The 17448-nt window shown below is 34.8% G+C and overlaps 1 protein-coding gene across 1 annotated transcript; it reads left to right on the forward strand.

Moving 5' to 3' along the window:
- Positions 1 to 11513: 11513 nt before the first annotated feature.
- LOC131146273 (uncharacterized) lies at positions 11514 to 16528 on the forward strand. The gene is made up of 2 exons (XM_058095749.1): positions 11514 to 11896; positions 12087 to 16528. The coding sequence occupies exon 2, from the start codon at positions 12266 to 12268 to the stop codon at positions 16409 to 16411; it is 4146 nt and encodes a 1381-aa protein (XP_057951732.1). The 5' UTR covers positions 11514 to 11896; positions 12087 to 12265; the 3' UTR covers positions 16412 to 16528.
- Positions 16529 to 17448: the final 920 nt, after the last annotated feature.

Here is a 17448-nt window from a genome sequence, read left to right on the forward strand (position 1 = left end):
TTTAAGGATCTTAGCATTGTTATTGCAAGATTCCTATAGCTATAATTTTTGTGTGTAAAGTATTTTACAAACTACATTTTTCAAACAATTCTTGTACTTATTTCATTGAGGAAAATATTTTTGAGTTAGTTTGAATATTGTTGCTAGCATATTTGAAACCCTAATATATTATTGAAATTTGTTATATCTTGTTTCAAAGATTAGCTTGTTAGAACACTCTTGAGCATATTTGAGATTATACATTGCTGAGTATTACTTGCATAAAATCACATCATTGAGCTTACAATTTCTTACACTGTTGATGTGTGGTTGATTTATTATATACTATGCGTATTATAGTATATACTTGATTAGTGTAAGAAGCATTTTTCGTGTACGTAAATTTTTATATTTGTTGTATTCTAGGCATGGGCCTGAAAAGGGAGACTAGCCTTGTTGAATAGTTTTAGATTGGTTTAAACCCGATTAGAAAAGCTAGGTGCACCATCCTGGTAAGGTGTGGTTAGGTTGAGGTCAGCCCCGCTAATTGATCTGATTGTAGACGGTACCGCTCCACCCATTAAGTGAGCCGTAGTGGAATCTTTGTGCTGGTGAGCCAAGGCGAACGTAGGTAGCATTGGTTAAACCCTGATAACATATCATGTGTGCACTTTATTTTTTTGCAATTTATTTACTGCACTTGTATGTTATTCTTTAATAGTTGGTGAATGATGCACATGATTTAAATTTCCGCATATTATATCTATCTGCGCATTTGGGATTGCATAGAAAGACCCTAAGTTTGTGTAATACTGATTGTTGGAATAGTTGAACCTAAGACAAAATTTTAAATACCCAATTCACCCCCCCTCTTAGGAATACATCAAAGCTAACAATATATGAGAATATATACGTGATAAATATGTTCTCCAATAAAGATTTTTGCAATGACAAATATTTGGAGAAGTTAGGACTAAAGCTCAAAAATATTTGTGCACTAAATAATTTCTCCCAAGAATGTGAAGATAATTAGGGGAAATCTTAAGGCTACTCTCAAAAATGATTTTAAGAAAATAAAGTATGTGTGAGAGTGAATGCTATAAAAAGAAATGCCCAAACAAAAATATATGCCCTCTTTCAAAAGATTTTCTAAGGAATAATAAAGAGAATTTGGAGAGTATAAAATTTTACCCCAACAATGATTTTACAATAAAAATATAAGTGGGGGAACTTTCATTAAGAAATAAATTTGAGAGAAAAATTAGTTCATCAAAGTTGTTAATCAAAGCAAATGAAGGGTATTTATAGTTTTTCAAGAAATTATAACCGCTGGGAATATATTGGGAATTTTGGAAAAGTTTAATTAAGTTTAATAAAAATTAACCCCTATTTAACCTTGGTAAAAATTGGCCAACCCGAGAGGTTCGGTCGACCAAGGATAAGGTTTGGTCAACCACTTTAATAAGTTCAGTTGACCAAGGCAAATTTCAGCTATAGGTTTGGTCGACCATCTCAAGGTGATTCTAAACCCTTCATGGGTTTGGTTGACCAACGCAAAGTTTGGTTGGCTACTCATCTAAGTTCGGTCGACCAAGACTAATTTGAACTACAAGGTTTGGTCGACCAAGTAGTTGAGGAGTCAGACACTTTATGGTTCGGTCGACCGAGGACAGTGCGTTCAATTTAGTATGGTTGACCAAGCGAAGTCAACATGTTGACTTCTAACTTCTTCGGTCAACTGAGTCATTTATACTGCCAAGGGTTCCGTTGACCGAGACCACTAAATTTGTGCTTTTAAGTCCTGTTTTGGTCTCTATGCTTTAACAACCTTATATGATCAAGCATATATATTTTAAGCTTAAAGATATTGGTCCCTATGGTTATACTATGGCCCCTTTCAGCTTACACACCCCATCATGCATGATATGCATGCAAATATTACAGATCATTATTACAGACCAACAAATTATAAACTAAATGCAATATAAATAAAAATGAATGTCTTCGTATTTTTGCTCTTTAGTCTTCATGGAATACGCCAGAATGATGATAAGCTTGAAGTTCCTCCTAACTTCCATTTCCCCTTATGTGTGTGTTAAATTAATGGACCTGTTCACATGCTAAATACACACATAAGAAACATGTGTTTTGTCAGCATCAAAACAAAGATCAGATTCAAAAAGTCAATATTTTGATGATGACAAACGCACCAGAGCAGAATGGGTACAACTTGAAAAGGCTCCCCCTAAGAATATGCATAATTTAAGAATGTAAACAATATAATGCAAGCATATTAAAAAAAGAAGACATTTCAAAACATATGTAATTAAGTTTTGCATTAAAGCCATGCTCATATATTTGCCCCTATGTTTTTGCCCTTAAAAGAAATTTCCTTTTTGGTCATTATCATTTTGCTCATAAACATTTTCCCCTTTTTGGCATTAGCAAAAAGGGTTAAGTTAAGTAGAAAATATTTTGATTATTTAAAACAAATTTAGCTTAAGAGAATTCTCCCTTTTTGAATTTTTTTTTTCTAAGAAAAACTCTTCCTCTTTTTGGCATAGGATTTGGGCATAGAAAAAAAAAATTGAATTGATTTGAAAGATATGACCATTAAGCATACAAAAAAATTTAACTGGTCATTTAAGATAAAAAGATGACATAATGAACAATGTCAGATAAAAAATATACACAAACCATTGCAATTCAAGCATTTCATAAGACCCACAGAAAATTTGAATTTAAAACATACGGCATATGAAAAAATAGGTTTGAGCATCAAAATGATCTAACTAGCTCACATGCATTTCATGTATATTCCATGAACCAGTTATGCAACACCCTTTAAAAAATTAAAATTTCATGACACAAAATTTCAATACATAAAAACACAAGTCATGAAAGCATTTAAGCACACAAGTAAGAAACAAGGTATATTTAATATAAGTTCAATTCTTACTTTTAAAAATGTATATAAATATATATCCCCTTATGATTTTTGATAAAGACAAGGGGCGACGCTTGTTGAAAAAGAAACTTTAAATAAAGTAAGCAAATATTTTTTTGGTTTTGCATTTAAGCACAAAATACTTCAATAGATAACCAGAAAAACAAACCATATAGATCCTAAAATAGTATAGACAATTTGATCCTAGATCATATGGCAAAACCTAAGACACCTATGGTTAGACAACATGACTCAATCTTAGATTTTCAATAAAATCATTATACTTTAAAGTACATAAGCCACATAAAATTTCAAAGCAGATCTAAGCCAAAACTGTTAGTGAGCATAACAAGATAGAAAATCATTTTCAGATGCTTCCCTTATCAATTTGAATATGTTCTTAAAAACTATTAATTACTTATACTGATATTAATTGTGAAAATTCATTTAGAGATTAAATAGTATAAATGCTATTTTCATTCTAAAACGAATTTTATTGGATATAAGTTTTAAAAAAAATTGTATTTCGCCAGTAAAACTATTCCTAGAACACTCATGCACCATAAGTCTAACATTTAAATCATGTGCAGTGTTCATGCATACTAGGAACAATTCATATCAAAGATAAAAAGACATGATATGATGTTCAGGGTAAAAATTTCGGACTAAAAAAGTAGTAACAATGAAAATGTGAGTCCATGGGTTAGGTGCTTCTAATCCTTCTCTCAAGGATGGGGCTTATGCTCCCTGGTATAGTCTCAAACACACATAAGTGCATTTAAGAACAATGATGAATTTCGTTTAGGCACACTCAACATATGTTCATCCTTCATAACAAAACTTAACATACAGAAGATTATAGGCATTAAGCTTTTATTCATTTTCCCTAAAAGTGAGGCTTAAACTCCCCCCGTATATTTGTATGCATACATACTTGCATTAAGTTTAAGGATGATAGTCATTTAAAACCATTCCTTATATATTCATCCTATCAAAGGATTTCAGTATGCAGCAAATAATAAGCATTTAGCACATAAGTATGACATATTGCATTTCGTTTTAATACACGATAGCCAATCAATGCTAAACTCAAAAGTAATATAATAGGGGTTAAAAAAGATGACAAAACTTAAAATACGCAATGAGTGTATGCAATACGACAACTCCCCCTAAGTCATGCAATTGCCCTAGTTTATGGACTATCATCAAAACATGTGACATGTAATTTCAAGGATGGTGCTTTACCATTTAGGTCCCGAGTGAGAGTACATAACCCAAATATTTAGACCAAATGGTGTCCATGAACTAAATTCATCCTAAGACACAAAAAAGATGTGTACATGTCTTCAAAATATATAGCGGTTTGGATTTTACATGTAATAACCTATTCAATTACTGTGTATCTTAGGAAGGGAAATGTGTTGCTTATACTAATCAATAATTAAATTCGTTAAGTATACCAGACAGTATAAACACCCCTTTTAATGCAACTACACTAGTTATCAATTAAAGCATTTTACCGTGTGACCAGTGCAGTCTTCCCTATATGATCATGTGCATGCATCTTCTACTAAGGATGAAAAATTAATATTCTTCTATGGTTCATTCATTCTTTCAAAATATTGTAGTATGTAATTGATTGTTATCTTAATACATGGTTTTGTTCTTGGGAAAAGTTCTACTAAAATTTCGGCAGCATGTCGTTTATAAATTGAACATTTTTCTCATTTTAACCATGTACCCGAAACTTGATAGATTCAAGCAAGCAGTTTAAAATAATCTGCATCATGCAGATACAATTCAGATTGAGCATGCGAGAACCTATAATATCTACCAGCATGCAATTCACATCCCTGCATCAGTCATGCAAGAGGCATTCAGTACAAGCATGCACATTAGTAAAGCAGACAAAAATATTTGTCCATTAAAAGAAATTGTCATCTAAGCGAAGAATGGACAATAAACATTCAACTCAAATAACAAAATATGCAAACATAAATCATCCATCAAATATAATTAATCATTGAGCAAAGGATGGATTGTGAGCATTCAGAGCAATGATTATGATTAACTATCCATCAAGAAATCTTAAACATTTCACAATTTATGGATAGTGATTAGCAGTTGGCGTTCCAATTCAAAATATCATACAATTCATTTTAATTCAATTATTAAACTATCCATCTAACAATTCAGCATTTATCAATCAATGGATAGTAGCATTCAGCTTATAAAGATCATTCAAAAAGTATAAGCACTAAAAATGTTCATAAGATGAATTTTAAAGAGCTTCCCCTCAATTAAATAGCCTAAGTATTATTAACTTATGCTCTTAATTTTCATCATTTTATGCTTAGCTCTAATCTATAATATCTAACAAGGGATGAGCTACAGATGCATTTGAAAATGTTTAAATCTTTTAAGTTCAATGATGAGTTTAGGATTATACACGACATACCATAAGATTAATTTCCTAAGACTCAAAATTATATGATGGACAAAAATATGTTATATTTAAAGTATTTATACTTAAGCATATATATAGCATTATTTCTCAAAAAATATTGTCCATTTGAATGAGATTTATTTAAACATGCTTATGAGATTTAATTTAAGAATTGATAGTTCTATATAAGCATGTTATAGCCAATATTATCATAAATTAACCAATCATAATCATATGTGTGCGTGTGTGTATATATATATATATATATATATATATATATATATATATATATTAAGTTTAGATTGGAAATAATCACTAAGACACACGTATTGACTAGATTTTCTTAGGATTTTCATTAAAGCAATAGTGTATCTTAAAGTTATGAATTTTAAGTGCAAAACACTATTCAAGCATTTGATAATCACCACCCCCTATATAACAACCAAATAAAAATTGAATATAAATAAAATTTCTTTTCACGCTCGTCATAAGATATCATGTAATAACAATATGATCCATATAAAAAGATTTATCATAATATATATCATATGAATCATTTCATAGAACATTCAACAAAGTAGAAGGAGAAAAGATATACCTTTTCATTTTAGCTCCTTCTTAATCATTTAGGCTCGGAGTGGTGTACTCCTCTCTCGGATTTTTCCAAAAATCTTATGATTCCCAAATATTCCTTAGTACTACTACAAGACATGAACTTTTCAAGAACATTAGTAGCTAAGGCAAAGTATATATGCATGAAACTCGAATGATGTGCATTAAAACGATGTCATGCTTTTTCAAATCATTTTTAGGTTTGGAAAACTTTACATTTTAAAATCATTTTTCAATAGGATATGATTTCCTGCACCAAACCCTTTCCAAAACCTCCAATCAACTGATTTTACAACAACATTTTCAATATCCAAGCGGTAAAATCTATACAATAAAAACAGTGGAGGATTTGCAAGGAGTTGACCCTCAAAACTTGGATACACCAAAAAATGAGTCATTGAAATCTTTACGCAAATAACGGTTAAGCTTACTGCAACTGGACTCTAATACCAATTGTTGGAATTGGTGTGATCTCAAGAGAGGGGGGTGAATTGGGTTTTAAAGCTTTTTGGCTAATTTAAACATTTCATTGATTCACCACAAATCATATCTCATTCAATGTACACTCGTGTATGTAAAATAATTTTAACAATGAAAACAAACATACGTGTGCGTATTATATCTTATTTAAATCAAATGTGTATGCAAATAATTATGACATTAAATAAGCATTCATACATATGCGGTATTTAAAGTGTAGGAATTTAATAAGATAGAGAGATGAACACACGATATTTGTTATTGAGGTTCGGTCAAACCAGTCTACATCCCCAGTTTGGGCATACCCCCCAAGGATTATACTATCCTTGCTCACTTAAATAGGCAGAGTAGAAGCCGTTACAACCTCTCTTTACGAGGTTAGATAAACTTCAGCTCAATTACCAGGTTGAGCTCAACTGGTCTTCCTTAAGGGGCAGAGATACCCTAGTTCAATTTTCCTGGTTGAACCAAATCAGTCTCATTTATGGGACTGAGACTCTCAAGTTCAATTTACGGGCTGAACCCAACCGGTACATAAAAATATTTTTGTACATATTAAAACGTTTCTAAATACAAACATGGATGTACACATTAAAAACTCAAATACATGCACTCTCTTATAATATAATATAAGCTCAATAGAGAAAGAGTGTTTTCTCAAAGCAATATTTTCTTTCTTTGAGAAATGATGTGTATGATAAAATACTCAAATATATGATCCCAATAAAATTTTCTCCCAAAAATATATTTCAATAAAAATATAGCAAAACCTAGAGTTTTTGTGTTCAAATAAATTTTGCACAAATAATATATATATATATATATATATATATATGAGAATATATACTTGATAAATATGTTCTCTAATAAATATTTTTGCAATAACAAATATTTGGAGAAGTTAGGACTAAAGGTTAAAAATATTTGTGCACTAAATAATTTTTCCCAAGAATGTGAAGATAATCGGGGGAAATCTTAAGGCTACTCTCAAAAATGATTTTAAGAAAATAAAGTATGTGTGAGAGTGAGTGCTCTAAAAAGAAATGCCCAAACAAAAATATATGCTCTCTTTCAAAAGATTTTCTAAGGAATAATAAAGAGAGTTTGGAGAGTATAAAATTTTACCCCAACAATGATTTTGCAATAAAAATATAAGTGGGGAAACTTTCATTAAGAAAATAATTTGAGAGAAAAATTTGTTAATCAAAGTTGTTAATCAAAGCAAATGAATGAGTATTTATAGTTTTTCAGGAAATTATGACCGTTGGGAACATATTGGGGATTTTGGAAAAGTTTGATTAAGTTTAATAAAAATTAACCCCTACTTAACCTCGGTAAAAATTGGCTAACTCGAGATGTTCGATCGACCAAGGACAAGGTTCGGTCGACCAAGGCAAATTTCAACTACAAGTTTGTTCAATCATCTCAGGGCGATTCTAAACTCTTCATGGGTTCAGTCGACCAACGCAAAGTTTGGTCGGCTACTCATCTAGGTTCGGTCGACCAAGACTAATTTGAACTATAAGGTTTGATCGACCAAGTAGTTGGGGAGTCAAACACTTCATGGTTCAGTTGACCGAGGACAGTGCATTCAATTCAGTATGATCGACCGATTGAAGTCAACATATTGACTTCCGACCTATTCGGTCGACCGAGGTATTTATACTGCCAAGGGTTCCGTCGACCGAGACTACTAAATTTGTGCTTTTAAGTCCTATTTTGGTCTCTATACTTTAACAACCGTATATGATCAAGCATATGTCTTTTAGGCTTAAGGGTATTGGTCCCTATGGTCATACTTATGGCCTCTTTGAGCTTATACACCCCATTATGCATGATATACATGCAAATATTATAGACCATTATTACAAACCAACAAATTATAAACTAAATGCAATAAAAATAAAAATGAACGTCTTCGTCTTTTTGCTCTCCAGTCTTTATGTAATACACCATAATGATGATAAAATTGTAATACCTCTTGACTTCCACTTCCCCTTATGTGTGTGTTAAATTAATGGATCTGTTCAGATACTAAATATACATATAAGAAACATGTGCTTTGTCAATATCAAAACTGGGATCAGACGCAAAAAGTCAGCACAAATTCACCCCCCTCTTGGGAATATACCAATTACATCAAGCACAACAACCGGATTTACGTGGTTCGGCAAAGCCTACATCCATAGAAGCAATGACACAAAAATTTCACTAAACAAATAACAAAGTACACAATACACTTCACAAATGATCACTCATTCTGTCAATACACGCTCAGAATGACATATATAATTGTCCCCTGGAGGTTTCCCTTCAATTACCCAACCACCCTAATGTTCAAATTCAAAAAACTTATGCCCATAAATACTCATCGACGAGAACAAGGGATTCGTCGACGAGACAAAGAAGGACACTCGTCGACTAGTCTAGCCACTCGTCGATGATCTTTTAAATCTGCGCTCGGTATCTCAAAAACTTTGAGTTTTTCTTGCTCTTGGGATCTACTAGTCGATGAGGACATGGCACTCGTCGACGAGTCCTTGCTGCTGCTCTGCACCAATAACACATCTAGATGTTTTTCTTCTCTTTATTTATAAACCCATAAAGTATAAGAGCCACGCCACAAACAACAAGAAATAGATTATAAAAACACATTTGTACGTGTTGCAAGTTTTTTTATTCTATTTTTGGTTTTCTACTAGTTTCAAAAAAATTTAAAACAAGATTTTATGGTTTTTAGTTGTTCTTAAAACCCGTTGTCTGAAATTCTAATATCCAAAAATAGTTCTTTTGAATTAAATCATTCATTTTATAAACTTTCAAATCAAAATAAAAATAAAATTACCATATGAATTTAAATATAATTGAAATAAAAATATACATAAATTTAAAAAATAAAAATAAAAATAAAGCCAATCACAAAATATTTTTACTAATTTTCAATTGTAGTGTTCAATAAAAATTTTACTGTAAACTAAATTTTCAAAGTATAACAATAAAATAAAATAATTAAAATAATTTTTATTTTTATTATAGTATTTTAATGTACTATTTTACAATTTTATTTCTTTATCCGTCTTTTTTTAATATTTATTTTTTTTGAAGACAAAAAAGGGACATTTTTCATTTAAGTATTTAATTTATTTCAGTTTTATACATATTAATCAAATGGGCTGTTGATTTATAATTTTTAATTTATACTCTTAAGAATGATAATCTATACATGCCCACTCGTCTCTATGTTTTAGGAGGTTTGTTTGTACATCAAACTTTATAGATTCACGTGATTGCAAAAAATAAGAAGACAGCACAGGTGGAGTCCACACTATGTCACCTTTCTCTTGTTGTAGTGTAGTTTTACTATTTTCAAATTTGTATGCTTTTGAAGATACTAACGTATTGTGTTTGTGTATATACGCGTATTTATTTATGATTGTGAAGGAGAAAGGGGAGCACTGAAAACGAGGTCAGTGGAGTCCGATGACTTGCAGCACCAAGTTTTGAAAGCCTGTGACCTGTGTACAACCTGTGACCTAGCTCACTATTTAGCCTTGCCTATCCAAAAAGAAAGTCTTGCATTACTAAATTGTCACATAGTCATATCCCAAAAAGCAACTACTAAAATCAAACGCCTTCTCAATGTCAAAGAGGAAAAAAAAAAAAACAAAAAAAAAAACAGCACAGCCTCAATTTAAATCATCTGAATTTAAGAGTATTAATATTAGTCTCCACCAAATTATTATTTACCCGACCTGGTGAGTCTAAGTAATATGATATGGTAAAAAGGTTAATACTTATTTGCCCTATTAATTATTGATAATTAGTATTTATGAATTTATAACAAATATGTTCGGTTGTGGTGTGTACGTATTTAAATGGTATTTTAAAGCCATTTGGAAGCGTTCGTGATTTAGCATCTACTTAGAAGGAAGTACTGTTTAAATAAGGCAAGAGTGCGATGTTAAGTATATACAAAACTAAAAGGGTACAATTCAGTGTGAATTTCTTATTGGCAAATATAGTGTGAGCAAGTATTTAAATTATATTTGGAACCTAGAGTTCAAGTTTTAGATTTAGATTTGCAAGATCTTCGACAAAATTTTGTATAATTTTGCATTGACCCGAATTTGAATAAGAGGTTTGAACTCCAAGTTGCCAAACATAGAGTTGTTATGATTATTCGTAAATCTTTATATGGTAGGCAATTAAAAAAATCAAAATTACTTTGTTAGTACTAACTTATTTTTAACAAAGTCCAATCATGCATAATTTCTAAGAACCCTAAAAAGGGCAACATGATTGTATTTTGTGTAAACAAAATCCATTCAAGGCATGATATACAACGAAATGATTTTACGCAATAAGATTAAATTATTTTCCCATATAATATTTTGATTATATTATACTAAGAAAATTTTCACTCCAGACAAAATGCGATGTGATCTAAAAAAATATTTTAAAATTTATATAAAAATGGTTGCTTTATTGTTTCTAAAAAAATATGTTTTTTCTATCATTCATAAAATATTAAACGATTGTCGTTTAAAGCAATTAATTAGTCACAAAAGTTCCGCACTTATAAAATGATTATATACATATGTATTCACACTTTATTCAAAAAAGAAAAAAATTATCTACTTTGCTTAATAATTATTTTTAGTCAATAATTATTTCGAGTAAAGATGAAGTTGAAAAATATAATATTAAAAAAACAAATTCAATTTTATAAACTCAAAACAAAATTACAAAATTTGCAACACTATGATATTTTTTATTTAAAGAGGATCAAACTTCGTTGTCAGCCAAACAAATTATATAATATTTTAATTTATCATTTTATATCATCCATTACGAAACAACTTTTTTATTTTTTTAGCACTTTTCTGAATTTTCTCCTCAATATATGCTATATTAATCAATCAACTTTATAAATTATTTTTTAACATTTAATAATTATTCTACGTCGCACGAGTTTACCTAGTCAATGATTTTTATTTTTATTTTTTGGGTTAGGAAAGGAAAAAATACAGGGAGGCGAGTGAGGGTCAATGATGAAATGCAGTAGATGCTTTTGGAACCATCCCATCAAGTTAGGCTGAGGCACCTTAAAGTACGGACACCTCCCCTACTGCACACCCATTCCCATTAGCCTCTGCAACACAGATGCTTTCCTTGCGTTACGCCTAGATAGTGTCGCACCACTTCAATTCCCCAGCTGTTCACACTTTTTTCCTCTCTTTCCTTAACTTCTGCCCCGCTGCAATCATCGTCTCCATTTTCATGTTCATGCTCATGTTCATGTTCATGTTCAACTCTCTCTGTTTGTGACTGTCATTTCCCCAATCTTCTAGTGATTTTTGAACTATGGAGACTTGGATCGTTGTATTTCCCCCACTCTGTTGACATGCAGAAGACATCGATTTGCTGTCCGAGTATTTTTCTACTCTCTCTTTGTGTTTTTTGGGTTAGCGAATCTTTATATCTGTTACTAAAATGTTGGTGTTTATTTTGGGAAATTGTTGATTTTCAAATGGGTTTTTGTTTTTGTATGTAAATAGCATAAGTTTTAAGGTATTGATTATTTTTTTTTCCTTTTTTTTCCCTTTTTGTTTTTTGGATCAGCCATGAAGTTGATGTGGGATTTTAAGAAATTGGGAAAAAAGACAGCTTTTGAAGATTTTTGACAGAACCCCAAAACCTCAGAAACCCTAGCCGAGGATTCTGTGGTATCTGAAGCGGGTGGAGCAGAAAGTGATGAAAGCCTAGAACAGGATTTTGGGACTTCTGGGTCGTTTGGTTTGATGGAGAAGCGTGATGGGTTAGTGTCAGATTCAGAGGTTTCGGGTGGGGACGATGGTAAAAGGGTGGTCAGCAAAGTAGCAGCTGCAACTCATGTGGAAGTTGAGAGAAGAATGGCAGGTGTTGGAGGAGATGGTTTGGGCAATGGAGTTAATTCTTCGGTTGGGAAGGGGGATGACTGCTTTGGGGTTTGGGAGAACCAGAACGGTTGTGCTGTTGAAGCTGTGACAGCCCATGAAGATGGTAAGAATTGCGTGGATAGAGAAATGTTGGTGCCAAAAGGCGGATTGATCCCCAGTGGGAACAAGGAAATTGGAGTAGAGAATGCTGGGATAGAAGTGGGAAGGGAAGAGGATGATGCATCTTCACTGAAACTGGTTGATTCAGCTCAGAAACTAGAAGTCTTCGGAGATGGCATTTCACTGGTTGTGGAAGTTTATGGCCCTCCAGCTGGACTTGTCCCAAATGATGAAGCAAAGTGTTTAGGGTTAATGGCAGAAGAGAATGAGGCAAAAGAATGTGGAAAGGAAGAGATGGAAGAGGTCCCTGGTAATCAAGAATGCAAGTTTTCTGTGGGAGATATTGTATGGATTAAGACCAAAACTGACTCATGGTGGCCAGCAAAGATTTATGATCCCTTAAATGCGCCAAAATATTCTGTGGTCCATCCCGACAAGGACCGATTCCTAGTTGGATACTTTGGGAATGGCAATTTTGCTTGGAGCCGCCCATTTCAGCTGAAGCCTTTTAATGAGGACTTCATCCAGTTGTCAAAGCAAAGCAATTCTAAAAATTTTGTTGCAGCGGTAGAGAAGGCTGTGAATGAGATTGGTAGGCGTGTGAAAGTGGAGATGACTTGTGCTTGTATATTGAAGGGAAGTCAGGCTGCTCATGCTGGTGAGCTGGCTGGTACTGCCGAAATTAAGGGAGCAATTTCTGCACCAGAACGGAAACATGGGGAACTTTTTGTTACTCAGTTTGAACCTGCAAATTTTCTTGTGCGTCTGAAATTCTTTGCGCAGGCTGTTTCTATGCCTACAATGCTTGAGTTATCTGTCGTTCAGAGTCATCTATCAGCTTTTTATTCTGCCCAAGGGCATAGCCAATTGCCTATACATCTACTCCGGGGAACAGCTGATGCTGAGAACCGTTTCCGAGATAAGTTATTAGAGAAAGGCAATATGGAAGATCAGATTGGATCCCGAATTGCATTGGAAGCTAAAGAGAGCTCGCTGTGTACTCCAGCACGCACTGGGCATGTAAAAAGTCGCAGAGTACCATCACAGGAACGGTCTGGGGTTTCACGGGATGTTGTATTGAAGAGGAAACATAGAAAAAACCTGTTCAAGCCTTCAGCTTTCAGAGTTGGTGTTGCTGAAGAAGAAACTATCTCCAGCAAAATGCCATTAAATTTCAGGAAGAAAAAGAGGTTTAAGGATTTCAAAGTTGGACATGGCAGCAATATAGCTGAAGGGCTTGGTGGATGTAAATTGACTTCTTCATCTAAGGAGGACGCCGACATTTCTATATTTCCAACAACAAAAGAGAGCAAGGTTTCCAGTTTAGGAGATGGTGATGATGGGGCTGAGGGGAAAATTGAGAAGGGCTTTGAATCAAGGGAACGAAAGAAGAGCAAGTATTTGTCACCCCCATACATAAATATAAGCTTTGGGCGTAAAAATTCAAAAGATTCTGAAACTGAAGACCCTAAAGCTGCTCAAGAGGGGTCGGACATTAACTCCGCTGCTGGTCAGGATAGCGAGTCCCCTCCAATTGCTAAGTATAGTGGTATGAAGAAGAAAAAATGGTGGCAGAGATTCCTTACTACATTTGATGATCAAGAGGAAGCCAATGCATCTTCAGCTGAGCTGCTCCGCGAACTGCATTTTGCTGCTCTAGACTGTCTTTATCCAAGTGAAAATAGGCACTTTGATTCAATTGAGAGATTCTTTTCCAGATTCAGAAGTTCCTTGTACGGTGATAGTTTGTACTATGTGATGTATGGCAAGCATAAATTTGGTCAGACAGAGGCTTTAGCTTCTGAACCTCGCTCTGTGGGAGTAAATCTACAGGAGATTCAGCATCCTTCAGCTGCTAGTAAATCTGAGCCAAAGAAGCGAAAGAAAAAGGCACTGGCAATGTTGCAAAATTCGAAGGTAGAACTTGCTCTGAGCATCCCAAGTGCAGTTGCAAATAATCCTAAACCTGGATCTGGGGGAATAAATCTGCAGGAGAGTCAGCGTCCTTCACCAGCTAGTAAATCTGAACCAAAGAAGAGAAAGAAGAAGGCAATTGCAACTTCAGAAAATTCGAAGGCAAGTGTGAGCATGCTAGGTGCGGTTGCAAATAATTCTATACCTAGCTCTGTGGGAATCAATCTCCTGGAAATTCAGCATCCTTCATCACCTAGGAAAGCTGAGCCAAAGAAGAGAAGAAAGAAGAAGGCAATGATAATGTCAGACAATTCAAGGGCAGAACTTGGTGTGAGCATGCCAAATGTGGTTGCAAATAATTCTAAGCCTGGCTCTGAGCGAAAGAAGAGAAAGAAAAAGGCAATGGCAATGTCTGAAAATTCAAAAGACGTGGTTGCAAATAATTCTACACCCGGCTGGTCAGGAAAGGGAAAGGAAAAGTCTGCTGCAGAACTTTTTTCGACAAAACTTGATATTGGCATACCATATGTGAGTGGCAATGTTAGCACAACAGGCTTGTTTGGGAAGAATCAACAAGGGATGGATCACCCTTCACAAAATGTTATGCCTGAGTTGACAAAAAAGAAAAAGGAAGGCAAAAATTCAGTAGGATCAAATTCTACATTTGCTACTGGCCTCTTGGATGTAAGTGGAAACATTACTACAAATAGTTCATTTATTATTGATTTCCAGGGAATGGGCTGCGTTGCATTTGGTGAAACATCGGAGCAAAAGAGAAAGAAAAAGGAAGGATCAACCCCAAAGCAACTGCAGCCAAATGTGGGTGGAATACCTGATTTGAATGGGAACAGTGATATAGCTGGCTCAGTGGTAGAAGATGTGCAATTCATGGGCTTTGTTGCACCGAAAGGTAAACTTGTGCCAAAGAAGAGAAAAACAAAGGAAGGTGCTTCAGAATGTCTGGAAGGTGGGGTTGCTGCTGGCATACCAGAGATGAATGGAAGCCATGTTGAACAGAGCTCCATGATTGGGTCACCGGAAGGTACTCCTGTGATGAATAATCAGGAAAGGAAGGAAGAAGCAACTTCAGTATGTCTGAATGCTAAACTTACCGCTGGTCTACCAAATGTTAATGAAATTGCTGCTAAACCTAGCTCGTTGGTAAATGATTCGATGAATTTTCGCCCATTCTCAACTGATGGTAAGCCTGAGCCTAAGAAGAGAAAGAGGAAGGAGAAGGCATCAGCAGGGCATCAGAAGACTAAACCCACTACTGGCATACCAGATTTAAATGGAAATAGTGAAGAACTTGGTCCTTTGGGACCAGAAATGAACATTTTGTCACCTGACACAAAAGCTGGTCTGAAAAGGAGGAGGAAGAGAAGAGAATCCACTTCGCAGCGTCTGGGGAAGAAAGTTGCTAGAATTCCAGAAATTAGTAGTAATTATAATAAAGTAGCAGCCAATGGAGAAGCTCTAGGCACCACTCTTCTTTTAACATTTGGCCCAGGATTCCCCATGCCTTCCAAAGAAGTTCTGCTGGGAACATTTTGCATATTTGGTGCATTAAAAGAGTCTGAAACACAAGTTTTGAAGGATTCAGGCACTGCCCAGATTGTCTTCTTTAGGAGTTCTGATGCAGTGAATGCCTTCCGGAGTTTAGAAAAGAGCAGCCCCTTTGGACCAGCCCTTGTCAATTACAGGCTCCATAATCATTCTGCTGCTTCTGGGGCTTTGGAACCAGATAGGAGTCTGCGATTGCCTCCAGGGTTTGGATTGGAGGGGATTACGAACCCTGCCAAACCACCTGGTTTGAACTCTCCAGTGGGTGAGGTGCCTCCCCTTTTCCTTGTAAGGCAGAATCTTGAGATGATGACGTCCATGCTGGAGAAGTCTGGGGATAATCTCTCCCCAGAAATGAGGGCTAAATTAGAAAGTGAGATTAAAGGCCTCCTGAAGAAGGTAAGCACAATGGTGGGCTCCTCCTCGTCTTAGTTCGAAATGTATAATGGATTCTCTTTTTCTAGGCTGTCTATAAGTGTAGGGGCTATTTCTTGAACTGGGGTTGTCTATCTGCCATGTTTTAGTCAGTGCATTAGCTGTTGTTCTCTCTCTCTCTCTCTCTCTCTCTCTCTCTCTCTCTCTCTTTCTTTCACATATCATTCATGGTCATGCTTATTGCAATGAGGGAGCTTAAGAAGCAACTACATAAATTTTAAAAGGCAGCATAGCTGCATGTGTTGTTGTTTGCTTATATTCTTCCTGGAAATTGCATAAATGGTATCTTCTGTTCTGTACTTGGAAGTATAACCAATTTGAGTGTAAGCTGTGCCAGAGGCAGACCACCACCCTTTTATGGAAGGATTCAAGGATCCAAACATGCATGGTAAGAACCACCTGTAATGGTGAAACGTCAGATTATTTGGTTCAGCAATTGCCTCTGTAGGGTAGGCAAGTGTTTGAATTCTGCAGGGTGGATCAACTGGATATGCGTGCGTGTGTGTAATTTTTATGATTTACCCAAAAATTTAAAACAAGTCATGGTGTGTGCTTTGCATTTTAAAAGAGTGGGCGAATCCATGGAAAAATAAAAAAAAAATAAATAAATGAAGGCAATCACAATATGAGAATTCTTCTTTTTGATCTTTGCCATGCAAACTGATCTAGATTAGTTGTCGTCAAATGAAGGTGTGATTGTAAACAAATGGAACAGTCTAATGCTTCCTTAGGAAGACATTAAGCCCTTCAACCCTTCTTTGACAACCGAAAGCTGCCTAACCTGAAGAGGCCGAGGCCACGAAATGTTACTTTGGTTTCCCCACAACACACCCCATCCCCCCATGCCCACCCGTGCCCCACCGGCTGCACAGGACCCTGAGTAGTGAGGACTGCTCGTCATAATTTACTTCTCGCATTAATTTTGTGAGAAAGACTTTGGCCCCAAATAATGTAATTATTCATTGGCTTGTGACATTATGGGTCCATATGACAGATTACACAACAAAGTGGGGTTCATTCTGCTTTACTCATTC

Source organism: Malania oleifera, chromosome 13 (assembly GCF_029873635.1).
Source record: "Malania oleifera isolate guangnan ecotype guangnan chromosome 13, ASM2987363v1, whole genome shotgun sequence".
Taxonomy (NCBI): domain Eukaryota; kingdom Viridiplantae; phylum Streptophyta; class Magnoliopsida; order Santalales; family Ximeniaceae; genus Malania; species Malania oleifera.

Bases quoted from the DNA above. Each gene is read 5' to 3' on its own strand.
- LOC131146273 (XM_058095749.1), top strand. From the start codon at position 12,266: ATGGAGAAGCGTGATGGGTTAGTGTCAGATTCAGAGGTTTCGGGTGGG.